Source organism: Lissotriton helveticus, chromosome 2_2 (genome assembly GCF_964261635.1).
Source record: "Lissotriton helveticus chromosome 2_2, aLisHel1.1, whole genome shotgun sequence".
Lineage (NCBI taxonomy): Eukaryota > Metazoa > Chordata > Amphibia > Caudata > Salamandridae > Lissotriton > Lissotriton helveticus.
The window spans coordinates 252372808-252399114 of NC_136060.1; the positions used below are offsets into that span (position 1 = coordinate 252372808).

A 26307-nucleotide genomic window follows, 5' to 3' on the forward strand; every position below is an offset into this window, starting at 1 on the left:
CTGGTGGTGGTGCCCAGAATTCAAAGGTTACGGATGGGCGGCCGTTCCTTTGGATACACTGCAGCCAAATTTTGGAACTCCCTTCCCTTGGCCTTAAGGAGTGCTGTTGAACTCACCTCTTTTAAGAAAGGATTGAAATCCTATCGCTTTCCTAGGGTAGTGTAATTTCGCTTTCGTGTGTCAGGCCAGGAAGAGTCAAAGCGCCAGGATACCCTCTGGGTGGCAGTCACGCTATAAAAGTATGGTTACAATACAATACAATACAATACAAATAGCTCTCGGTGATTGGCTGAAGCAAGCACATCTGGCAGCCGTTCTGAAGATTGCCCCTCCTGAGGGAATTCTGAAATTCCGTGAATTTCCTTCCTTCTTGCCATCCATTTTTAAGTCTTTAGTCCTCTCCGCATTCTTCTTTCTGCATTTTCCCATCTGGCTTTCATTTCTTCTTCCCATCCTTTCTGCACTCTTAGCCGGCCATCTTCCTGCCTTGTCTTTTACATCCATTCAGCTTTCTTTGAATCCATTCTTCCTTCTTTTTGTCCTTCTTTCTTTTTCAATCCTTCTTTTTTCATTCATCATTCATCCTTCCTCTTGCTAGCCTTCCACCCATCCATCGATCCACCAATCATCCATCCTTCTTTCCTTCCATCATCATAATTATATCTTTTATCTTGATTCAGCCATCTATCTATTCATTCTGCTCCTCTTTCATCCTTCATTAATTCTTTCCATGCAACCTTCGCCCTGCTCTCCATACATCTATGTGTGCATCCATCTCTTCATCCATCCATTCGCTCTCCATCCTTCTCTCTATCCCACCTTCTCTCCACACCGTCTCAACCCCTTCCTTCCACTGAGATTCTATTTATTTATTTATTTATGAGCTTCTTGCAGACCAGAGTGTCCGATTAAAATCAAATAAGCCATAAACAACTTAAATGTTTCACAGAACAACCAAATGGCACCCAACCCCTGCTCAAGCTGTGATAGTGGGGGATTAATGACACCCCTGGGGATGAGTGTTACCGATGTAACCACAAAATGTTCAATGCATGATTGCAGCAGCACCAGTGCCACCGATTTCTCCTCCTATAGTTCTTACACCATTGACTTGCTGTCCAAAAATAAGTCCACTGTAGAAGACATTGTCATTTGATGATTCATAAGTAGAAAGGCCGAGTGAATTTTATGTCATTCCAACACAAACAAAATCGAAACAAAAATCATATGCACAGAAGACTAACAGATTAGGTAACTGGCATAGTACCTGACCACTTGGGGCCTGAGCTTTGCAGTTCCGGCATGTCCCATGGGTCAACGGCGACTTCCTCTTTCGAGTCGACCTCCCCTGATGCATTATTAACCAGGGAAAGTGTGGAATATGCTGGTGGCAGAACCATGTCAAGCTCAGGTGGAAACTTGAAGCTTGCTGTAGGGATAAACAGTTAAACAGTTATTAGCATTGGCCATACAGAAAGCACATCCAAACGTTCTCACGTGATTCGCATGCCATGATACTTACCATAGGGATTTGCAATGGCATTGGTGGATTTGGTTTTCGAGTTGGAGATTTCCAGCTCTGGGAGCGGTGCCATTTTCTGTCAGGAAGAAAACAAACCAAAACAGTCAAAACCATGTGAAATGTAATCATATTCCAGCAGTGCAAAGAACAGAGCCAATTGACCAATGGCAAACACAGGTCACTGTTTTTTTCATTTAAAATGTACCTAGAAAATATCATGTATAGAGAAAAGCATTTTATAATCTTGCTGTAATGTAATGCAATGTTTCTTTAAAGCATATTTTAAAAGTATGTCAACAGCACACGCTCTGCCTGCAGTGCGTTCTGCCATTGTGCATGCTCTCGAGTGCTATGTATGTCTTTGAAACTGCTCTTGTGTTATTATTACAGAGCGCACGTGTTTTCATTTGAAATGTCTCCCACATGCGCTTTGTGTGTAGTTAGTTCATTTCCCGACACAGTTATGGCTGATTCAGGGTCACCTATAACCATCCTAAGAGATTCCACATTTTATGAGCGGTGGGGTTAACATTGTTGCTTGATACCAACTGATGTTAACCCTAAAGCTTTAGGTTAACAATACATCAACATGTTAGGATATTTTAATGCCAAAGTGACATGTCTTGGAAGAAAAACTGAAATTACGGTTTATGTTGCTGTAAAAGGTAGGGATATTGTTGGCTGGAGAAACTAAGCTAAAATGGGCTTACGTTTAGTTCCAGGCTCTCCCAATTCAGTGATTACAGGAGAAGCACCTATTTCTTTGATTGGTATTTCTCATGAGTCTACTGGTGACATTTTGGCTGATTTTGAGCCTTTGTTTTTCAACCAAGTTGGGAAAGTCAAATGGTTTGAGCATAAGAGTAAGTAATTCCTGGTGCCTAACCTGTAATTCATAAGGTTCGCCCGGTCCCTTTGAGTGCCAGAGTCGAACCTAGGAATACCCTTGACTCTTTGATGTCGCAGGCAGCATTCAAGCCATAGATTCGTCACAATGGGTGGTGTCAATTGTCGTAGTGCGCAAAAGGAATAATTAAATTAAGTTGTGTGCTGACTTGCGTACACTTAATAAGAACATAATTCTGGATTGTCACCCGCAACCCAAGATTCAAGAATTGTTAGCGAGTCTTGGGGGAGCATGGTGGTTTTCCACCACTGACCTCAGACCAGCCTATCAACAAATTACCCTAGCTTCTGAGTCACAAGAACTTACAATTTTTGTGAAACCCTATGCGGTGTACAAGTACTTGAGGTTGTCCTTTGGCCTGGCGTTTGCCGCCAGTGTGTTCCAGAAGCTCATGGATAGCTTACTTGGGGACATTTCTGTAGTGCAGGCATACCAGGATGACATTTTGGTTTATGGCAAAGATTTGTATGACCATAACAAAAATTAGAGGAAAGTTTTCACTATCTTACTGGAGAGAGGCATGACTGAAGAAATGCTAATTTGCAACAAATGAATTGGAATATTTGGGTCACATGATCACTAGTCATGGCAAGAGTCCTAAGATGTCACTTATCAAAGCCATTAGTGATGCTAAAGTCCCAGCGGATAAAGATGCTCTGCAATTGTTTCTGGGTTTAGCAGAATATTATGCCCATTTCGTATCTGGGTATGCCCATGTTGTGGAACCACTGAGATTATTGCTCAGAAAAGAACATAGCTTTGCTTTGTCAGATAAACAGTGTAAAGCCTTTGAGAAAGTCAAGGAGTTAAATATTACTGCACCAGCTCTTAGTGCTTTTTGTGAAAACCGCAACTCCATCAATGCAGTTGATGCCTGTGCCAAGGGTTTGGGTGTGATTCTCAGTCAGAAAGCCTCCTATGGAGACAAAACTATCACCTTTGCATCCAGGTCCTTGAGATTTTGTAAGCAACAGTACAGCACCATTGAGAAGGAAGCCTTAGCATGCGTGTGGGCTGTCCACAAAACATACATATGGGGCACAAAATCTGAGTTACTTACAAATCACAAACCTTTGGTGGGTGTTTTCTCGAATTGTTTGCACTCTAGCATGTCCTCTAGGCTTACCAGACTTGTCTCGAAGCTCCAGGAATACAATTGTGTTATTAGTCACATTTCTGGTGGCAAGAATGTTCGTGCTGACTGTTTGTCTCCTATGCCTCTTGAGTGTGATGAAGATTACCCCATTGATGAAGTTGAATATGTTGCACTTACTGACGCCCTTTCTGATTTCCAGTCTGTTGTGTGTGAATGTGATTAATCGAAAGGACAAGGTTATTGAGTACATTCTGCATAGTTGGCCTGATGTTAGGAATTTGGTGGGGGAGTTGAAGACCTTTGCACAAATTTCTGATGAACTGTCAGTCGAAAATGGCATCGTTCTGAGGGGGGGACAAATGTATTCCTCCCTCTGATTTACACAGTCATATTTTTTCAAGCACACACAGGGCACCTGGACAGTACTGCAATATGCATGAAAATCAAACAGCACAACTGGTGGCCTGCCCTTGACAGTCAAGTCAAGGCCATGGTTGATAAATGTCCAGAATATTTACTGTCTGATAAGCATTGGAGAAATCTACGTCCCACTTCATTCCACTCCTTTTCCCAAGACAGCTTGGGAAAAATTGGGTTTGGATTTTTCAGGTCCAACTTAAACATTGATTATTGCTCGAAGAGGGTGTATTATGAGTTTGTAGGTTCACCTGATGCTGACTCAGTCATTACATATTTTGTAGAAAAAAAATTACTTTGGAAGGAGCTCCCCAGTTTGTAGTTTCTGACAATGGGACCTATTTCAGGTCAGATTATATGTGCAAGTTTTTGGTGAGCATGGATGTGAAGCAACTTAACATTGCTTTATATACCCCATCTTCCAATGGTCTTGTTGAGCGCGCCAACAGGATCATCAAAGGTGTGCAAATGGCTTTAGCATCAGGTTTGGATCTAGAATCTTTTGCGGATCAAACGCTGTGGGGTTACAACACATCTCCACACTGTACGACTGGGGTCACCCCTTTTTCATTGCTCAGGTGTAGGATGGTTCACACATCTTAGTGTCCCTCGTGGTTGTGTAACAAGACGCATGTTGAGGATGTGGTTTTGCCATCCAGGGATGAAGTGGCTTCTAAAGTGTATTTGCAGCAGTCTGATATGAAGATGAGGTGTGATAAAAATCATTCTGTAGCCATTGTGGATGTGGTGCATGGTGACCGGGTAATGTTCAAGAGTCCTATCAGAACCCAAAAAGGAGATCCCCAGTTTTTAGTGCCTGTTCAGGTGGATAGAGTCAGCAAGGGGGCTGTTCTCTTTCTGGGGAAAGGTTGGTGGAATAAGTGTCAATTGGTCAAGCTGACCTCAGAACAAGTTGGTATTATGACAGAAAGGAGAGATAGAGTAATGAGTGCTGATTGGGCATAATGGCTCCAACCCTCTGTTCAAATCCCAACTGAAGGCATGATTGCTTGAAAGCTAACCAAGGAAGCTCAAGTGCAAGTGAAGGTCTCGTCAGTGAGTGTCCAGGCATGGGTTCAGTCAGTTCCCGTGTCAGGAAAATGCCAAAGCGGTTTGAGGATGTTTTGCTTTCTTGAGCACTCACATAGGTGTTGTTTTAGGAAGTTATTCTTGTTTTGTTTCGGTTCAAAAGGGGGAAGATGGTGTAAGTTAATGCAATGTTTCTTTGATGCATCTTTTAAAAGTATGTCAGCAGCATACTCTACGCCTGCAGCCTGTGCTGCATTTTGTGCATGCACTCTGGATATCACTGTAGAGCGCTATGTTTGTCTTTGAAACTGCACTTGTTTTATTACACTGGTTTACTAGAAGCTGGGAGAAAGAAGCAATAAGAGTAACAGAACACTCACTAGTATGCAAAAAATGTGACTAAAGCCCTAACATCTAGAACTCTTTAAGATGTTCAATTTTAGACCAATCACTTTAGGGAAGTAATGCTTCCCAATTAAAGCTTCTTCCATATCCAGCACATTAACAAAGTTCCTCGCATAAGAATCTAGATATTTATTTAAATGGAAAGTGCTAAATGTCTCAGGTCCCTCAGCTCAGCTTGCTGCCCCAGTAGAGGTAATTCAGTTCCATGATAGTCATGCTCTATTCACAAGTTCCCCACACAGCTTTGAGCTTTATTCTTCATGGGTTCCCCAAAACTTCACCAGCAGTGTCGTGCATCGTGCATCATGCATGAACTCCTCACATACTTCTGTGCTCTTTTAATGAGCTTCATTCAATTTCACACACAATGCTCGGTCCTATTCATGATTTTGGCTACTTGCTATTTCCCTACACCCTTATGGGCCCTCCTTATGATCTCCCTACAAAGAGCTTGACCATTAATCACTGCAGTGTTCTTTAAATCAATTCCCTACCAGGGCTGAACTTTATCCATGATCTTCCCCCACACAGTTTTGCCTTTTATAATGGATTTACCCACACTCTGATGTGCTCTATTTTAAATTTTCCAACACTGTCAGTGATACATTCCTTTCATTATTTCCCACATAAACCCATTGTCTGTGCACAGTTTAGAAATGTATACATTATTGTAAAAATCAGGTTTGTTTGTTGTTTGCCCACATATCATCTTACCTATCGTGCACAGGAGGAAGTCAGGAGTCCAAGAGTGCATTGTGTTATAATAAATGAATCGTGGTACTGGTCCAGGCTGACCTGCTGCCTGCTGGAAGAAGTGTCACTGTCTTCTACCTGACATGTCAATGCTGTTGTGAACTTGGTAGCTGTGGCTAACTGTGATGGACAGGTAGGTATGCCTATTACCTGAGATGAGCTTGCAGGATGTTGAATCAACCAATCTTCAACAAACAACCTTTTCCAGAATGTTCTCAGAGCACCATTCTTCCCTGACCTCATAATCACCCACCAGACACTGGCAGGCACAACATACTTTCCTTACTCTTAATATGAGAGGAATAAAAGGATCATACCATCATCAAGGATAAAACCAAAAATACATTTTAAAAAACAGATGATTAGCTGTTGTTTAGATATACACCCTTAGGTAATTGAGCTTCTATACTTCTTTTCTTACTCTCTCCTTTCCCATACTGCACCCGCCATACTTTCCCTCCACCTAACCATGTATTACCCGCTCTCATTCACCTCTAAAAGACATCTGCTAGTTATATCACCCCATAATGACCGCCTGTATAATTCCTTACTCATCACATTCGTAAGGTTCAAAGGACATTCCTAGCTGCTATACCCCCACTATATCACGTGTTTCACCTCATGACAAAATTATTGCATCCACTCTATCGACTTAACATCTACATTCATGGTAAATAAAGCTAAGCAGATGTGCAGATAAAAAATATAATTATATACTTACCATGATGACACCGTGGTTGGCAAAGTTGCTGAAGCTAAATAAAACTGAGGTGGATAGTGACAACCTCCTAGATTACCAGGGCTAGGTGCAGCACTCTTACTAACTGCTGTGTACTGTGAAAACACCTTCAAACATGTTAATGTTACATAGAACATTCAATCAATCAATCAATCAATCAATCAGGTCATTTGTAGAGCGCACTACTCACCCGTAGGGTCTCAAGGCGCTGGGAGGGGGGGGGGTGCCGCTACTGCTCGAACAGCCAGGTCTTGAGCTTCTTCCTGAAGGAGAGGTGGTCTTGGGTCAGGCGCAGATTGGTCGGAAGTGAGTTCCAGGTCTTGGCGGCCAGGTAGGAGAAGGATCTTCCTCCTGTTGTCGCTCTTCGGATGCGGGGGACGGCGGCGAGGGCGTGGTTGGTTGATCTGAGGAGGCGCTTGGGAGTGTAGAAGTTGATCCGGTTGTTGAGGTAGCTCGGGCCTTGGTCGTGTAGGGCTTTGTGCGCGTGGGTGAGGAGCCGGAAGGTGATTCTCTTGTTGACCGGGAGCCAGTGCAGATCTCTCAGGTGTCCGGAGATGTGGCTGCGTCGGGGGATGTCGAGGATGAGTCTCGCCGAGGCGTTCTGGATCCGCTGGAGTCTCTTCTGGAGTTTGGCGGTGGTTCCGGCGTAGAGGAACCACCAGAATCCTTTACCTTTCTCCTTAACCTCAACACATTAAAACGTACCTGTTCTCCCCTGACAGACACCTGTGCACCATGCCATTGCAACTCGAATTCCAGACTGAACTCAAACCCTTGCCATGTGACTACCCTTCCAATGACTTATTTCATCACACACTTCCTGTGTGTGTACTGTCCTTCTATACCAAGCATGCCACAACTTCTGAAGGATCACATGTGCATCTTCCATACATACCTTGTTTGGGCATATTGCCAGTTCAAAGCATTCCTTCCAAGCACCTTTTCAACATGGTATTGATGGCACCCAAAGCTGCCCACATTCACACCGCTTTGCTTTTATCTCGATCTGTGACTTCTCATTGTTTTTAGGTAAATTAAAGTCAGTTGTTGCTGCATGTTGGACTCACACAGCTCTTACTGCAGGTAGGTGTGTGGTTTTAAGCGGTCGGCTGGATTTGCATGGAGGATCTCAGGTGTCTTTGTGTCTTAGGTGAGCGGGTTGTGGTCGATACCATGGAGCCTGGCGTGGGCAGGTGTGACCGTACTGGGTGGCCGGGCTGTGTATTAGGTGAAAAGACCAGGATGATAACAGCATGAATGCAGCCAGCAACTCTACCTTTCCTGCACTTTCCTCCGTTGGCTTGGGGTTAATATCAGTATACGCAAGATGTCGCCCCTGTACTACAAAGTGCCCCTGCAGTTAGCACGCTCAGCTTGCCCGGCTGGCCTATTGCATCTGGTGTGATCTTACCTCATTTTCTACAAAACGCACTGAAATGCTGAAAAGACGTCCACTAGGTCTTGGGCGCGAATTTCTTTAAACTCGTTTAACGAACTGAGCACATGGTTAATACTTCTATTTGGAAACCTGAGTGTGCGCCGTCGGTATCTCTGTCCAAACAAAACTGCAGGCTCGTTTGTTGTGTTACAAAAATCGCAAGGAGCACGACGTGCACTCGGAAAGCTCATCTCAAACATAACTAAAATAATCAAACATCTTAAAAGCAAAGGGCTGCACTGATTGGATTTTTCAGGGCAACACCTTGCTGGGCTTTAGCAAACACAGCTTTGGCAACAGAACCATGGCGGGCTACATCAAACCTCGCAGCCCATACAATTCTAACGAGGCAACACGTGATTCTTTAAAGTGACCATCAATCACACGATGAAGAGATTATCTCTAAATCATTTTCTTGGGAGGAAATCTGTGAAGTAAACACACATTTACTGGGAAGGGATTTCCCAATTCAAACGAGGTTTACCCAACTAGATCATGTTTCCATCCGAACCTTTAAATGCCCTTTGTATGCAGAGGGCACGTGACCATGGGGTGGTGCCCGTACAAAGCAAACAGGACAAATCTCTAGGCGAAGCGGCTGCGGACCCCCTCTTTGTTCCCGTCAATATTAAATATCGCGCGCGCCGCGCACGGCGGAGAATTGAAGGCTGTGTTTATGTTATAGCTGAACATTGGCACCTCTCCTATAGATTTCCAGTCAGCCAAGCTTAATAAAAAAGGGCTGTGGCTGTGGTTCTTTATTCCCGCCCTCAGTCACTGCAATGATGCCAACGAACTTTCCCACAGCCGACAACAAACAACAGAATTTATAGTTTGACCAAAAGCGCCTTTTCAGAGTCTCACCTCAACTCAAGTGTTCCCACGTCTGTGACGGACATTACACACCTGTTGGCATTAAATATCTGACCCTTTGGCCCACTTTTACTCCCTCAACAGCATTTTATTTACCCCTAAGGTACTAGCGGAAGAGCAAGGGGTGGAAATCACAGGATGCAAACAGGTCTTCGCCTTCATTCCCTGCTGCTCCCTTCATAAACACTGACCCCAGGGTCTCCAAGGGTGGTTCTACGCATACGAAAGGACAAGCTAAGGACAGAGCACCTGGTACCCACGGGTACCCGAAGTACAGAAGGTTCCTGAAAACCGATATTCATTGAGCTACATTTGTTTCACAACTAACTGGCAAACTGAAGTAGTTATAAAAGTGGCCCATGTTTCGTTTAAATTGGCAAAGACACGCTGTATACGTCTTTTGCAAGGTATGAAAGACTGCTTGGATCTGAGCCTGCTGTAGGCAATATTTGTTGTAATATCTGGGTAAATAAACTGTAGAAACCAGCCCAGCAGCCAATAAAACAGGACCACAAGCAGCCCAAAAACGTCCCCCACACCGACCCGTCAGACCTGTGAATCGGGCACTGCCTGACTGTGCCGCTGGCACCACGACACGAAGGGGAGTATGAGGGGACAGCGCCCTAGTACCACACAGCTGGCGAGCGCAGCCAGCAGCGCGCCCTCGTTGCCGCCCCCCCCGGACAACCGCCAATAGGGAGGGCTCATTGTGGACGACAGTAGGGGTACCTCTGCGGCAGAAGGATACAGTCTAAATACCTCTGCCCGGCACAGTAGGGTGCCCGAGCCAAGAACCTGGAGCCGAGGGGGTTCCAGCAGCGTCGGCGCCCCGTTAGTCCTTCGGGCGGTCGGGGGGCCTGAACCGACCGGGGGTGTGCCTCATCTTCCGCCCTGACAGGGGGGGCGGGAGTCTAACAAAATAAAGTGAATGTACTGCACCGTCTGAGCATCGACTCGCCGTGCAAGATGGCTCCTTGGGCATGCGGGTCAGCGAGAGGCTGCCGCTTTGGATCGCCTGTAAGATGACCCACCTACCAGTACCTGTGTTGTACGAAATAAACCTGCACCACTGCTTTCCCACAAATATGTCTCATGGTTTTCTTGGTATGTAAGTTATGCATGCAGGGCGAAGTAAGCCTGATGGTGTGGGCACTATATTGTGTGCCTGTCAGAGTTAGCTCCCATGACACCTTCAAGGGGTTTCATACATGTGTGATTTATCAAGCCCATGTTTTTTGTGATGACTTCTGAGACTTGTAGCCTGTATGCCCCATTATAAAACCAGGACTACAATTACCACCATGCAGGCATGTTTGATGTTTTTGCTTGGCTGGGGTCAACAATTACAGGGGACACCCATACTACGAGGAGCTTTTTCCTAATTAAAAAAAGTATTTCCTGCAGGTTAAGAGTAAACAAGGCAGATCCGCGTTTTGACAACATCTCATGGTATTAGCAGTGTTAGCAGTCCTTAATAATAAACAGTGCAAGTTAGTGTAAAAATCTATACATTAGTTTTGCTGTATGATCCGTGGCCCTGAAAAATTGCAAAGCCTGGTGAATAATGTTCCCAGTGATTTTCCACTCTTGACAGTGCTGCCACGAGGCAAAGAAAAATATGGACAGGATGACCTACATACACATGCGCCTCAAAAACGTTTTACTGGGCAGCTATTCTTGTGCTTGTACCAGGACAGGCCAAGCTATGATTCCATAACGTTATAAGTAATCTCTATTTCTTCTTTGTGACTGTTGTTCCCAAGGAGGGGGACCCCACCTCCTGCACAGGAACTGCTGTTTGTTTTTCCTTTTTTCTTTCCTTAGCCAATCTATTAAAGTGTCGAAATGAGGCTGTTCAGTCTCCTCCTCCTGAACATAACCAAGAACAGTTGCAATTGTGACGAGGAATAGTAGGCCATGGTGTGGAAGAAATTACCAGTAAGTAATATACGTGTTATCCCATAGTCCCTTTCCCTCATGCCAGGCATTACTAATAAAGTATAGCAAGAAAGAGAAGCTTACAGATGATCCCTTAGCAGTTTACAGACAAATACACATCCACAAGAAGTAAAGTTTCCATATCTAATATTTGCAAGCAGTAAAGATGGGCAAATATGTCAAAAGATGCACAATTTGCAGTTCAGGAAAATTTCAAAAGCCTGAAAATGTGATCTTTGACCCATGAGAACATTCTTTATGTTAGGATACTACTGGTTATCTATAGGGAAGGAGACCTTCATCAAAGGATATACTAAAGCTTTAATTGATTTCATCCAATGGTTGAGGAGTTTTATGGAAGGCTTCTGCCCCTGATGCCCTAAAGGTGATAAACAGTTACCAAATGTTCTAGAGAATTTGGATCTCTCATCAAAGGATAGGATTGCCCTAGATAAATACAGAAGTTTCAGGATCACAGTTCCAGTGAAGGTGATCTCTTGTGGTTTGAGAAAGGACGATGGGATTTGAAATGCTGATACTAGGATTAGGATTAGTGCGTATGGGTTGGATCATCTAGAAAGGATGCCAACAGTTCTCCAAGACTCACATCCTTGTTGTTAAAGTAACATCTATGGAGCTCTTTTCAAAATTAAAAATCTCATTCAAGCCCAAAGGCTCCAATGAGCACACCTTGAGTACCCGGGGGAAGAATTTAATGGAAGGCCAGTTGCGTAATTGCACGTTTATAATGGTGAGATGTCTTGAGACTAGTACTTCCTCTGATCCCCATATTGTAAGTGAGCAAACAAGGATTACATATCCGTGAAGCACCAGGGATTAGTAATGTGCAAATCATGGTTCAAATTGTTTTGTGACTCAGAGCCACTGTTTGAAGTGCATGAGCCTAATTTACATGTCACACTTTTTTGCATTACCCAAGGTACTTCGGATGCACAGAAGTATAACTTTGTGTCCTTCTTGTAACTCCAAATCTTTCCTTCTAAGCCACTTTGGGGAATTACCCTTTATGTGTCTTATGAGTAGAAACCTTTTTGAACTCCAAACCTGAGTTTGCAACATTAATTTAGTTGGGCATTTCCAAGGTTCAAACACCTTCACAAGGCCAAAGAGTGGCTCTGTGTATCTAGAAGTCATCTGGTACCCAATGCTGCACCTCTCATATATCCTCACTCATGGTTTGAGTGTAACAGCTAAGCAACTCCCCATTGAACAAAGCCAATATATATATATATATATATATATATATATATTTATATATATATATATATATATATATATATTTATGTTTACAAAGTGTGACATTAGGGATTTTAACCTATAGATAATATTTAAAAGGGAACTATGATTTATAGATAAGGCTCCTATTCGTCTGGTATGATATATGATATTGAGTCTTTAATAGTGTACTACCATAGTAATGTAGCACAAATACTGATAACCAAAACATCAACAAAGTAAGTATTTAAATGTAAATATAGGTTTACTATACTTAACACTGCATATAAGCACCTTAACAATCTAGGTATCTTCACGTGGAGTTAAGTACACTAAATCTAGTCATACCTATGTATACTTACCCTCTTCACATTTTAGTCATTGTTTTTTGCCGCAATATCATGGTAGAATATAGTAAAAAAGTAATATTCTGACATTCAGTTGCTTAGCTCTTAGTTTGCGGACTTATCAGGTAAAAATCTGTCATTTGAGTTTCTGTATTGACTACTATAAAGAAAACTAGGTAATGGCTAACATAATTAGTGAACGAAAGTTTTACAACAACTTAGGTGCACTCCACATCAAGATTGACTAGTAGTTAAAACAGACGTTAACGCAAATTATGCTGAAATACAATACAAACTTAATCCTTTGTGCCAGAATCACTTCAGTTTCACACCACCACACTGTCTTTTCTACAATGAAGGATTCTTGCCTTTTAATATCAAGTATGCAAAAAAAAAAAAAAACGGTCCTAGGATGCTTGTTTCTAGTCCAGGGAGGACCTGGCCTGGCAGTTCGGGCTGAATTGTTCCCATTGGGGGGCAGGGTCAAGAATGATGTGCATATGGCTTGGTCCAAACTGGAATGGCATGGTGAGCAAAAAAATTATGGATTTAGGCCCGGATCTCTGTACTGGGGTGAATGTATGACATTGTTCTTCATTCTGTCTATCATTTGTTCTTTGTGCATTTGTCAACCTGAGTGAGACGGGTATGCCCAGACGTGGGTCCCGTGCTCTCCATGCCACTGGAGTCGAGCTATCCTGGCTGATGAGGGCTGAAAGCCCGAAACTGGTACTAAGATGCTTGTTTCCAGTCCTAGGAGGACCTGACCTGGCAGTTCGAGCTGGACTGTTCCCAGTGGGTGAAGGGTCAAGACTGATTTGCATATGGCTGGGTCCAAACTGGAATGGCAGGAGCAAAAAAACGATGGATTTAGGCCAGATCTCTGTACTGGGGTGAATTTAAGACATTATTCTGCGTTCTGTCCATTATTTGTTCTTTGTGCATTTGTCAACCTGAGTGAGACGGGTATGCCCAGACGTGGGTCCCGTGCTCTCCATGCCGCTGGAGTCGATCTATCCTGGCTGATGATGGCTGATGATGGCTGAAAGCCCGAAACCGGTTCTAGGATGCTTGTTTCCAGTCCAGGGAGGACCTGGCCTGGCAGTTCGGGCTGGACTGTTCCCATTGGTGCAGGGTCAAGACTGATTTGCATATGGCTGGGTCCAAACTGGAATGGCATGGTGAGCGAAAAAACGATGGATTTAGGCCCAGATCTCTGTACTGGGGTGAATGTATGACATTGTTCTGCATTCTGTCCATCAATTGTTCTTTTTGCATGTGTCACCCCGAGTGGGTCGGTTATGCTCACACGTGGGTCCTGTGCTCTCCATGCCACTGGAGTCAAGCTATCCTGGCTGATGAGGGATGAAAGCCCGAAACCGGTTCTAGGATGCTTGTTTCCAGTCCAGGGAAGACCTGGCCTGGCAGTTTGGGCTGGACTGTTCCCATTGGGGCGTAAGGTCAAGACTGAATTGCATATGGCTGGGTCCAAACTGGAATGGCATGGTGAGCAAAAAAGCGATGGATTTAGGCCCCGATGTCTGTACTGGGGTGAATGTACGACATTGTTCTGCATTCTGTCCATCATTTGTTCTTTTTTGCTTTTGTCACCCCAAGTGGGACGGGTATGTCCAGACGTGGGTCCATGCTCTCCATGCCACTGGAGTCAAGCTATCCTGGCTGATGAGGGCTGAAAGCCCAAAACCGGTTCTAGGATGCTTGTTTCCAGTCCAGGTAGGACCTGGCCTGGCAGCTCAGTCCGGACTGTTACAATTGGGCGCAGGGTCAAGACTGATTTGCATATGGCTGGGTCCAAACTGGAATGGCATTGTGAGCAAAAAAACGATGGATTGAGGCCCAGATCTCTGTACTGGGGTGAATGTATGACATTGTTCTGCATTCTGTTCATGATTTGTTCTTTTTGCATTTTAATCCGAAGAACAGGCTCATTTATAACAGTAGAGGTTGTTGCATTTTCAAGTGAAGGATGTATTCTGGAAAGCTAGAGCAGCTGAACATTAAGTGGGCAATGGACTGGGATTATGTGGGTGGGGACTAGATTATTTAGTAGTAATCACCATTAAAACAAAGGACTATTCTTCCTCAGCACAGTGCTACGTATATGAAGATGAACCCTACCAGGAGACTACCAAGCCTGATGGCCCTAACATATAACAAAAAAACCTCGATAACACTTGTGTGTCACAAATTGTTATGCCTTCAAAGCAGTGGTAAGAGTAGCAGAGAAAACTCTGAAGGAATGGTCGAGTGTGCCGGATATAGGAATCTACCCGACTGTAGCAGGCAAGCCAAAATATCCTGTGGTGGAAATTAACTTAATACAATTTATGTCGATGAGAGCTCTAAATGGAAAATTGGAACCTACTGAAAATCTTCTTTAATGCAAATAGCTTAGCAGGATTTGCTTAATGGCCATAGAATTTTTTTAAATCTGCGCTAAAAGTCAGTGTCCCCTAAATAACCGAACACATGGTAAATAGCCTCAGAAAAAGGCATGGTAGGGATGAGTTTTAAGCAAAAGATAAACCGCGCTGACCACACATCTACTGATGGCAGTGCCAAAAGGTTAATAGCTGCTCTTGAAGAGTATCTCAAAAGGTAATGGAGAATGACAACTTGTCAACCACAGAGAGCGTGACCGATCCTTCAAACTCACAAAAACAAGGCTATGGTTAAGGTTATTAGGGATCACCAAGAAATAGATGAATTGAGACTTTCAGGATCTCTCCACTTCTTATCACTCATTTTAGTTACTGTCTAACACAGCCTGCTCAGTCATCAACCTGAGACTGCAACACATTCCTTCAAGTCGTAAGGCCCCTCACTAATGTGTAGAGTGCCAACGTTTAGAGTGCATATTACTGCTTTACTAGTGTTTCCCACCCACAAAACTTCTAGGCCACCTGGCTAGGATAGATGATTGAATCCCAGAACAGTGGGGGGCAGCGGTGGGGCAAGGGGAGCCTGTAAAAATGGAGAACATTTTCTATTAACTAAAAAGGGGGATCAGTGTACTCAGGACCATTAGAACAACCCCCAAAGGAGTCAATGGACACAAATGTATGAAGTTTTTATAGAAATATACTGCACTGCACTGCGCGAAGATTAAATACAGTGCAGAACCGTGTCTACTAAAAATGTGTTTGCTGTTGATGTTATCCCTTGTTACAGCTGCCAGTGTGAAAACAGGCTGCCATGAGACACACACAACCTCGAACCATGGCGCAGAGGTGATTGTGAGCTGTCCAGTTTAGGATTTGTACTGAAAGCATACCCTTCCGATACAAATTCATATGCATAGTCAACAGCAAAAGGTCTAGATGGCTGTGTTGTGTGCTGTGTGCCGGTCTCTGGGTAAATAAAAGCATCCCCTTCTTTCTGCTTGTTCCCACTAGTTGTTAGTTTCTGACTTAAAGTCTAGTCTGGCTACCTCACTAAACCTATGGGAGTTCTTAGAAATACCCCCTTGACACTAAGCATTGTGAAGTGGATTTGGCACTGTGAAAAAGTAATTTTTCCAGCACAAAACACCTTTACCTCTGGAAAGTAAATCTCTGTTGCCGCATTACGACACTTTGCGTTGCTTTATATCACACTAGGGCTGGCGCAAAACATTAGTGAGGTTGGGCCAGCGTGTTCTCCGTCCTTGGTGCCACGCGGTAGAATATCATTACACGACACCCTACATCACGAACCCATCCACCCTATAATCAGGGAAGGGCTGAAGACATGGCCTTCGGACGTAACTCTATAATAGCCACCATCTATACCCTCTGCTTCTGCTTACCCTTTCTCCTTTTATTCCCACACAACCATTTGCGAAATGAAAATGTATAAATAAATAAATAAATACATAAAATTATTACTGGTCTCATTCTAAATAGACGGCCACATTCCAGGATGACTTATGGGTGCATATTAGTTTGCGGGGACAGGGGTTGAAGTGGGTGTATGCAGGGGCTGAAGTGGGTATGTGCAGGGGTTGAAGTGGGTATATGCAGGAGTTGAAGTGGGATATGCAGGGGTTGAAGTGGGTATATGCAGGGGTAGAAGTGGGTATATTCAGGGGTTGAAGTGGGTATATGCCGGGGGTTGAAGTGGGTATATGCAGGGGTTGAAGTGCTCCTAATTCAAGGGTTGCAGTGGGTATATTCAGGGGTTGCAGTGGGTATATGCAGGGGTTGCAGTGGGTATGTTCAGGGGTTGAAGTGGGTATATGCAGGGGGTAAGGTGGGTATATGTAGGGGTTGAAGTGGGTATATTCAGGGGTTGAAGTGGGCATATCTATTCCACAGCAATCTACGATATATTAGGGAAGTCTGCAGTCTATCAAGAAGTCCATGTGGACTGTGACAAATAAAAAGGGAAAACACATGATAGGAAATGCATAGTGATTCTATTTGAGACTGAAAATGAATAAAAGGGTCTCAGACTGACACTGGAGTATAATATACTGTGGCTGTCCAAGACCCATAAAACCACACGTTTTCAAAAACCCCACTTCTGTTCTGTTCCATTTGCGGGTCACGCGGCTTTAGGCCCAGATTCAGCCACAGGACGCTCTGCTCTGTAAAGCTCTTCAGAAATCGGTCAGACATACACATAAACATTGTTCTTGCTTCCCTCTGCATTGCAATGCGCCCTTCGGGCCTTCAGAAGGTTGCCCTGGCAGAATCATCAGCACAGGCCCAAAGAAGCATGATTGGAGAAGCCGCCATTGAAGCCACCACAGAGCAGAACATTCCCAAGCAGAGCCCCTCTCAGAACCCAGCCAAGCGAGGACCCCTCAACTGCTTATTCATGGATCAGGGATAAAGCAATCAGAGCATTGGTGGAATCAAGAGCAGGGGAGCAGGCTAGGCACGTGCAGTGCCTGTGTCAGTACCTTTTCATCCATGTTACTTAAGGTGGGGCAGCGAACGGGTTGCACTGGAAACAAGAACTGTAAAGCAATCATTTTGTGAGAAATAAACAACATCAGCATAAGATTAGACAAAATTAAACCAGTATTGTTCAGTCGTTGATTGTGCCATAGTAAAACAAACACTGCAATCATTCAAAAGTAACCAAGCCCCCTCGGGAAGTGTCAGAAGTGGCAAGCAAGACTTTGGTGTCTCCCCTCTGGTATTTTGTGCAGGAATCTGCTGACCTCATTCAATTGGTACTTATTTTTTGCACAACAGTAATTATGCGCGTGTGGCTTTCCACCCGTGTTTTCATCTGTGGCATGGTAATCCAGCCGGACTAGCGTTTGGGACAACAAGGTTGAGCTCACATCAGCGCAGAGCGGTGCAAAGTGTGAACCAGGACCGCAGAGCGCGAGGAGCGGTCAGATGAACTGGTTAACAACACAGTGAGATGGTTGGGCGTAATTTTAGTCACAGAGATACAGAATTATAAACCGCGTCATCCCTTCAAAGAGAAGAGTGACAGACCTGAGAGAAGGCTGGAGAGTTAGGATAAAGCGAAGACTTAAAGAGCTCAATGGGTTTACCCTTCAAAAATGCGAGAGGAGGGAGGTGACGGCACCCTGTAAATATGTAGAGGAAGGTAAACAACAACAAGGAGCTAATCTACTCGGGGTGATGGATACTAATCGGAAAATAAATATTAAGACTGAGAGAAAAGACAAACGGAGGCATGATATGAAATAAACCTCAACGCAGCCGACTACTGAAAATGGAGATGGTTGATTGTTTGATTAAGGTAGTCCAGAGCTCCTCTCATGAAAGTCCTTGAGAATGAGGGTACTCGGATGCTGAGCACTGCCACACTGCTGCAGGCACTGGACACGGTAATGTAAAGCAATGAAACATCAGTCAAACGATGATGTACAGGAGTCCCAAACAGAATAACCCTAAATGCTGGAAGCCCTAACATGCATGTATGTGTATGTACGAAGGCCCCAGGAATCATAAAAAAATTGTATGCAGTCTATGTAATATATATATATATATTTTTTTTTAATTCCCGGGTCCTTCGTACATACGTATACACTCACACTAGGGCTTTCCACATCATGGGTAATTCCCTTTAGGACCCCGATAAATCTTGTCATGAGTGTTTTATAGATTACTTGATGGTGTCTGGGAGGTTGCAGTTCACAACAGCACACACCCCTCTCGTTTCCTCCGGCCCTGTTAGTCTAGTGGGGTTATTAGTTGGGTAGCACCTATTATGAACAAGGGATCCATGCGGTTCAGTACTGCACTTCAATGCTTTGCCTATTGCTCTGAAAACTAACCTGACATGGTTTTACAAAATAGAGCAAATAAAAGACGGAGCGCTGAAACTTTCCAGACACTTACCCCCAGTCACAGATCTGGGTTGAATCTATCATCATTCTTTAGCTCACTTCGCCACCCCAGTTCAGACACAGCTATATGCAAATCAGTCTTGACCCTGTGCCTCATGGGAACAGTCTGGCCCGAACTGCAAGGTCAGGTCTTCCCTGGACCGGAAACAAGCATCCTGGGACTGGTTTCTGGGTAACTCCCTTCAACAGCCAGGCTGGCTTGAATCCAGTGGCAAAGTGAGCAAGGGACTCATGTCTGGGCATACCCTGCCAACTTAGGGCGAACAAAGCAAACAAAAGGAGATGCTGGACGGAGCGCTAAAACTTTTCATACACTCACCCCCAGTCACAGATCTGGGTTGAATCCATCATCATTCTTTAGCTCACTTCGCCACCCCAGTTCAGACACAGCTATACTTTGCCACTGGATTCAAGCTAGCCTGGATGATGAGGGCTGTTAACGCGAAACGGGTCCCAAGATGCTTGTCTCTGGTCCAGGGAAGACATGGCTTGGCAGTTCGGGCAGACTGTTCCCATGAGGCACAGGGTCAAGACTGATTTGCATATAGCTATGTCTGAAGTGGGGTGGCGAAGTGACCTGAAGAAAGATGATGGATTCAACCCAGAAAGGTTTCAGCTCTCCGTCCATCATCTCCTTGTGTTTGCTTTACAAAATAGAACCTGTGCACTGCCTAATTCTGATGCTTGTAGAGCTCCCGCTGTTGTCCTGGTGCCTCAGGCCATACTGGAAATGTATACATTTGTGGAATATGAGGTCCTAAATAGCATCAATATGTTACTTAAGCTCACAGTGTGCTTTGTTAAACACACAGAATGTACCCTTGTGGTGATTACTCACTGGTGAAATATCCAATTTATTTATTTATTTGCTTATATAGCGCTAGAATCGACCCCCAAAGGGGTATCTCTACGCTTAAACGGAACATGAGGGTAATGTATGGCTCCAGCAAGGTAACAGGTGCAGAAAATAGTGGTTTTGAGCAGCTTCATGAATTGTAAATGGTCTAACACTGTCTCAGAGATAGAGGCAGCTCATTCCAGTAGTGGAGGCCAAGATGAGAGAGAGCCCTTCCTCCTAGTCTTGCTCTTCTTACTCGCGGCACCACTAACAGATGTTTGGTATTCGAGCGGAGAGATCTCGAGGGAGCATAAGGCATGAATCACTCGGAAAGGTAAGAAGGGCCCGAGTTAAGCAATGCCTTATGGATGGTGCAGCAGATTTTTGACGTAACCCTTTGACGAATGGGGAGCCAATACAGTTTCATTAGAAGAGGGTGAGAGGGAGTCCTAGAGGGAACATTAAGGACCATCCGTGCCACCGTGTTCTGAACTACCTGTAATCTGGCAAATGAGGCATCATTGGCAGAAACTAGCAGGCCGTTACTATAGTCAAGGCGACTTAGCACAAGCGCCTGGATGAGGGTTTTCCGGGGGGAATCAGGAAGCAAAGGGAAAACTCGGCGGAGTAGGCCCATTACATGGAAACAAGACCCAGCAGCCTGAGCAGCATGCTCCTTCAAAGTAAGTGCCTGATCCAGCCGGATCTCCACATTTGTGACTGACAGCTTGGGGGCAGGATGGGGACCTAGATCTGTCGGCCACCAGTCGGGTGTCCATAGAAGGGGTGCCTCTCCAAAGAGCATGATTTCTGTTTTTCTCACATTACACTGGAGGAAATTATTCCTCATCCAGTGTGATATTGCTCTCATCCCATTGGAGAAGGCCGCCCGTACTGCTGGGGTGAACTTGTTGAATGGGAAAAGAAGTTGGGTATCATCGGCATATGATATGGGGATGAACCCATGGGACCTCAGGAGATTGGCCAAGGGAGCAATATAGATGTTAAATAATGTGGGTCTCAAGCATGAGCCCTGAGGTACTCCCTTGGACAATTTTGTGGGGGCCGATCGCTACAGGCCTAGGTTGACAATCTGGGAGCGATCAGATAGAAAGCTCCTCATTCTTTGCAAGGCCGTTTTTCTTAGCCCAACCTCTTCCAATCTTTTAGTCAAGATGTTATGGGAGACTGTGTTGAACGCTGCGGATAAGTCCAACAGCACCAGAATCAGAGAATGGCCTTTGTCTAGGGTCATCCTAGACCCTTGACCCCACCAGGTAGGTCGCTCCCCCTCAGCACAGCACCGCTTGTGTCTCCCTGCCCCAGCTGCCGCTGCTGAGGAAGTTCAAGGCCCTCCACCACCCGCAGGCTACCACCTGCGCCTCATCCCTGGTGGCCAGTGGTAGGCCGTAGGTAGGTTTGTACATCTTCCGCTTTATTGCTTTTATTGTATTGCCTGTATTTTCATAGTTGTGTTTGTGACTGCTGTTGTTTGTCTGCCCCCGCTGCCTGTACGTGGTCTGTGCCCCTTTTTCTTCCCTGTGCTCCCCTCGCTGTCCATGTGCTCTCTCTGCCCGCTCTTTCCTTCTGTACCCCTTGCTGCCCCTGTGTCTTTGCCCGGTTTTCCCTTCTGTTCCCTTCGCTGCCCCCGTGTCTCTGCCCGGTTTTCCCTTCTGTTCCCCTCGCTGCCCCCGTGCCCATTCTGCCTTCTGTTCTTAGCTGCCCCTGTATTTCTGTGTTCTGTATTTTGTCTCTGTGCCACTCGTTTTTCCGGTATTTCTGTGCCCTTTTGCCTTCTGTGCCACTCGTTTGTCCCTCGTTTTTGTGACCCCTTTTTCCTTCTGTTCCACTCGTTTTTATGCCCGTCTGCCTTCTGTTCCACTCGTTTTTTGTGCCCATCTGCCCTCTATTCCACTCGTTTTTTTGGGCCCTCTGTGCTCCTCGTTTTTCCCTCGTTTTTGTGCCCCTTTTGCCTTCTGTTTCACTCATTTTTTGTGCCCTTCTGCCTTCTGTTCCACTTGTTTTTTGTGCCCTTCTGCCCTCTGTGCGACTCGTTTTTCCCTTATTTTTGTGCCCCTTTTGCCTTCTGTTCCACTCGTTTTTGTGCCCTTCTGCCCTCCGTTCCACTCGCTTTTTTGTGCCCTTCTGCCCTCTGTGCCACTCATTTTTCCCTCGTTTCTGTGCCCCTTTTGCCTTCTGCTCCACTCGTTTTTGTGCCCTTTTGCCTTCTGTGCAACTCATTTTTCCCTCGAGTTTGTGCCCCTTTTTCCTTATGTTACCTTTGTTGTACCTCACCGCCCTCGCCGCTGCGTCCCCTGCTGCCCCGCCCCCTTATGGCCCACTGCCCATTCACTGCCCCCGCCTCCCGCCTCACAGCTGCTAATCCCTTCCACCTCCCCATATATGCCGGCCGTTGCACGGCCCTGCCGCTGGCACGCTAAAGTCGTGCCTAAGGTAAGCCCATCTGCGCCGGCCGTGCCTGGCCCGCGCGTAGCGCCAGAACCCCTGGCGCCCGCACCCGCCATGACAACCGCCGCCACTACGACGCCAGCACTCTGCACGCTCCCAACTCCAGACGGAGCCACACCGGCTTCAAGGCCGCCCCGAAACGCACACACGGCCCCTTCACCTGCCGGAACTGGAGCAAGTTGCAAAGTACAAAGGCCACACTGCGAGTCAGAAATTAATTTCTGATTTGCAAAATGCACTTGTGGCCAAAAGCGGATTGGAAGGAGAAGGGGGTGTTAAAGGGATGTTACTCCCCATCCTTCTGAATTCGAATGGTATGCATGAATATATTGCAACCTCAAAAGCAGCTACAATCTCTTGATGAAAAAACAACCTGTCAAAGCAAAGTGGAAGCTGTCTGTGATGGACAAATTCCACTTTGTGAATACCAGCTTCTGGCATCGGTGGAGCAGACAGTGTTCCAGGGAAATACTGCAAGGTCCTACACAGTCATTAACTGAATACAAAACAGAACAAGATGATGGACGGAAAGGTGAAACGTTTCACCCACTCACCCCCAAGTCAACAGATCTGGGTTTAATCCATCATTCTTTTGTTCACTATATCACTCAAGTGGCACAACGAGCAAGGGGCCCACATCTGGGCATGCCCTTGGTCACTTAAGGCAAGCATAGCAAACACAGCAACATGATGGGCGGAGTGATGAAACTTTTCAAGCACTCACCCCCAGTGGGTGGGTCCAAACTGGGCTGGCACAGTGAGCAAAAGAATAATGGATTAAACCCAGATCTCTTGACTGACTGGGGGTTAGTGGTTGAAAAGTTTCAGAACTCCGTTCATCATCTTGTGTTTACTATGTTGCCCTAAGGGACCAAGGGTATGTGGAGACGTGGGTCCCTCTCTCGCTGTACCACTGGATTCAAGCTAGCCTGTCTGATGAGGGGTGATACCCCAAAACCGGTCTCAGGATGCTTTTTTCTGGTCCAGGGAGGACCTGGCTTGACAGTTCGGGCTGGACTGTTCCCGCGAGGAGGAGGGTCAAGACTAATTTGCATATGGCTGGGTCTGAACTGGGGTGGCATGGTGAGCAAACGAACAATTGATTCAAACCAGATCTCTTGACAGGGGGTGAGTGGTTGAAAAGTTTCAGCACTACGTCCATCATCTTGTTGTATTAACTGAATATCAACATTTACTTTTGACAGCAGTCCCCGCCCGTGTGAGTATAGTTGCAGCTTAAAAAATATATATGTCTGCATTCAGTGAATGTAATTGTAGTGTAGGAGGCCTGCTGTCCTTCACAGGCCTCCATCCCTGCCTTTGCAGTAATTGGCAGGAGTCGCAAGAGAACCCTGCCTCAATAATATTAGGCAGGAGTTTTTGCAAACCTGTGCAAATGGTGGTTTTGCACTGCGATCAAACAGTATATCAGTAGCAAAGCAAAACCCAGTTAGGGAAGCAAAGCAGTAATTCCAAAAATATAAGCTACTTAGAGAATGAAACCATAGTAAATCGGGCGTTAAATCTCTATAAAATAGTTCATGATAGGTTAGTAAAAATAAGGTGTTTAATTCGCGAAACAATCATAAAGATGTTAGTAGATTAGGGTGTGTTATTTCAAGTGCCCTGTTTAACGTCTGAGTTGTACAGGTGTGTAGTTACTACTGGAGAAGCATTGGTGTCCTATAACTTCAGTGGTCATGACGTTTAGCTTTCACACCCTTGATTTTACATTATTATACTGCTCTCTATACCAGACTTCCTACTAAACATATAGAAAAGAAGCATCTGATCCAGAATTTGGTAGCACCTATGATTTGCAGGCATTAAGGCAGAGTCTACTTGTCCCAGGTGTTTGAAAATCTGAACTAGCCTCAAGTAGCCAGTAGGATTCAACTTAAGGTAAAACACATACCATACCATAGCATACCATGGCAATTTATACCACTAAAATTTGGAGTGAGTAGCTTTTAGAAATGTCTGTAAGTTGCTAGACGTATGACTTTGTGGTTACTTATTACACTGTATCTGGCCAGCTCATCTGCCTGCACCCCTGGAACTGGCCCTTGCCCTCTTCTTTAACCCACCACGGATCGCATGTTAGAAAATTTCCCATAGTTATAAAAGTCACTTGGGGTCAGAAAATTCACTACATTTGGGAATGTTAACCCTGAATCTACTTTCTGTGGTCATTAGTTACATTTACTAACACGAAACATTTTGCAAATTAAGGTCTATCATATTCTAGACTCAAAGTCCAAGCAAATGTCTATAAGCTAACTTGCTTTCCTGGGCAATGCATTCAGTATCAAACATGAATCAAGAGACGGAAGTAACAGTGATAAGGAATCATACAGTCTTGTTGAAAAGATAACAAAAATAAATATAGAACGTAGCAAAATTGGTTGTCATCGATCCTTTCAAGAATGCATGGCTAGGCACATAAGCTTACTTTAAAAACCACAGGCTACCGTCAATTCACAAATTGCAATGAATATGAATGAAAGCAGGGCATGTGCAGCCACGAATGTAAACAGTAAGGCGCAAATCACGTATGTGGTATTGCAATGGCGGTATTCACGAGTAAAAGGTGTGCAAAATCGTATTTAGTGAAATACATTTGGCTGCGATGAACGCATAATATTGATCAAAATTATGTTAACTTCAATCACTGCAATTTTCCACTGATAGACACCGCCAATAGCTTTTACTGGCGATATGTTGAAAACCACCCCCAAGGACACAACTGTCTGCGATCCAGCTCTAAGGGCCCGGTTGGAAAGATTGCACTTTTCCAGCGCTGTGTAATGCAAAATGATGAGACACCCTGAAGAATGTGATAAGAGGCCCCTGGGTGTCCCACATCTCACAGATATACATTGGCCTTGAACTGACTTTGGGACCCCTAAATATTTGGGGGCCTCTTGAATGGTTGGGGGCCTCCGGCGCCAGCCACTTTTATAACACTTTTATAACTTAAAGTCACGTTTTTGGGCGCTACTGGGCTGCTGATCTACACCCTACAGCGTGAGGTAATATTACCTATACATTCAACTCTTCATAATGCCATAGGATATCCTAAATGAATACTGTACAGTAGACACCTTTATGTATTAATTGAAAGGTCACTGGCACACAACTATCAGTTTATTCAAATTATTTAACTGTTGTTAATAACAGAATTAAGCTACAGTTCTCTAAAAAATATAATTTTTATCAAAAATCTAATTTACATGGTACCTATAAATTATTATTGTTTTGTTCATAGAAAAAAACGATACCCCTCAAACAATAAATCCAAGCAAAGCAACAGCCCTCCTATTCTATTCTTACAGGTCAGAACATTACAGAACACAAGAGAACGATTCGATCTCGCGCACCGTGTATAAAGACGCGCGCGGGCACGCGAGAGGATGCTACTACTCACCGGTCGGTAACGGCAGCTGGTGGCTTGAAGGAGTGAATCAGTTGTCCTGGCACCTGTACTTATACAGAGGTGGGTGCTGAGCACAGCTGGTTTTCAAGGCACGTTTCTGTTCCTCCCCTGCACTCCTGGGCACAGCCTACCTGCGCACCTCCCAAAACGAGCACGTGCAAGGGGCCTGTGGCGGAAGTCATCAGCTGTGAAGCTACTTTCTGAGCTGTACCACCGGCTCATCTCATTAACTGGCGCATGAAGAGCCTGGGAGGTGATGGGGGATGGGCGTGCCTCTACAAGCCACTTTAAGTTACAGTTTTACCGGAACAGAACCGCAGGCATGCCTACTATAACAGACGGAGGCGACGGTGCGGAGCAAATTATACAGCCTGCCACAGAGCTGAAATGTACTTTCATCGTCAGGCTTTGGGCAGACTCCCAGAGGCTTGGCGGGCTAGCCTAACCCTCTGGCAAAGGACCGAAGCGACAAACAAGCGAGTAGAAAACACAATAGAATCTTTTAAAAGATTAAGTCAACAGCAACT

The 26307-nt window shown here is 44.9% G+C and overlaps 1 protein-coding gene across 1 annotated transcript in view; it reads right to left on the bottom strand.

Annotated features, from left to right (window-relative positions):
* The window catches only part of LOC144821391 (sodium-dependent phosphate transport protein 2B-like), a 159324-nt gene extending 133428 nt beyond the window's left edge, over nucleotides 1-25896 (bottom strand). The window contains exons 1-4 of the mRNA XM_078678372.1: nucleotides 25772-25896; nucleotides 17607-17663; nucleotides 1523-1598; nucleotides 1268-1429 (exon numbers count right to left, since the gene is read on the bottom strand). Of these exons, the coding sequence (XP_078534498.1) occupies nucleotides 1268-1429; nucleotides 1523-1598; nucleotides 17607-17618 (250 nt within the window). The 5' untranslated portion in view covers nucleotides 17619-17663; nucleotides 25772-25896. The remainder of the gene's footprint in view (nucleotides 1-1267; nucleotides 1430-1522; nucleotides 1599-17606; nucleotides 17664-25771) is intronic.
* Nucleotides 25897-26307: the final 411 nt, after the last annotated feature.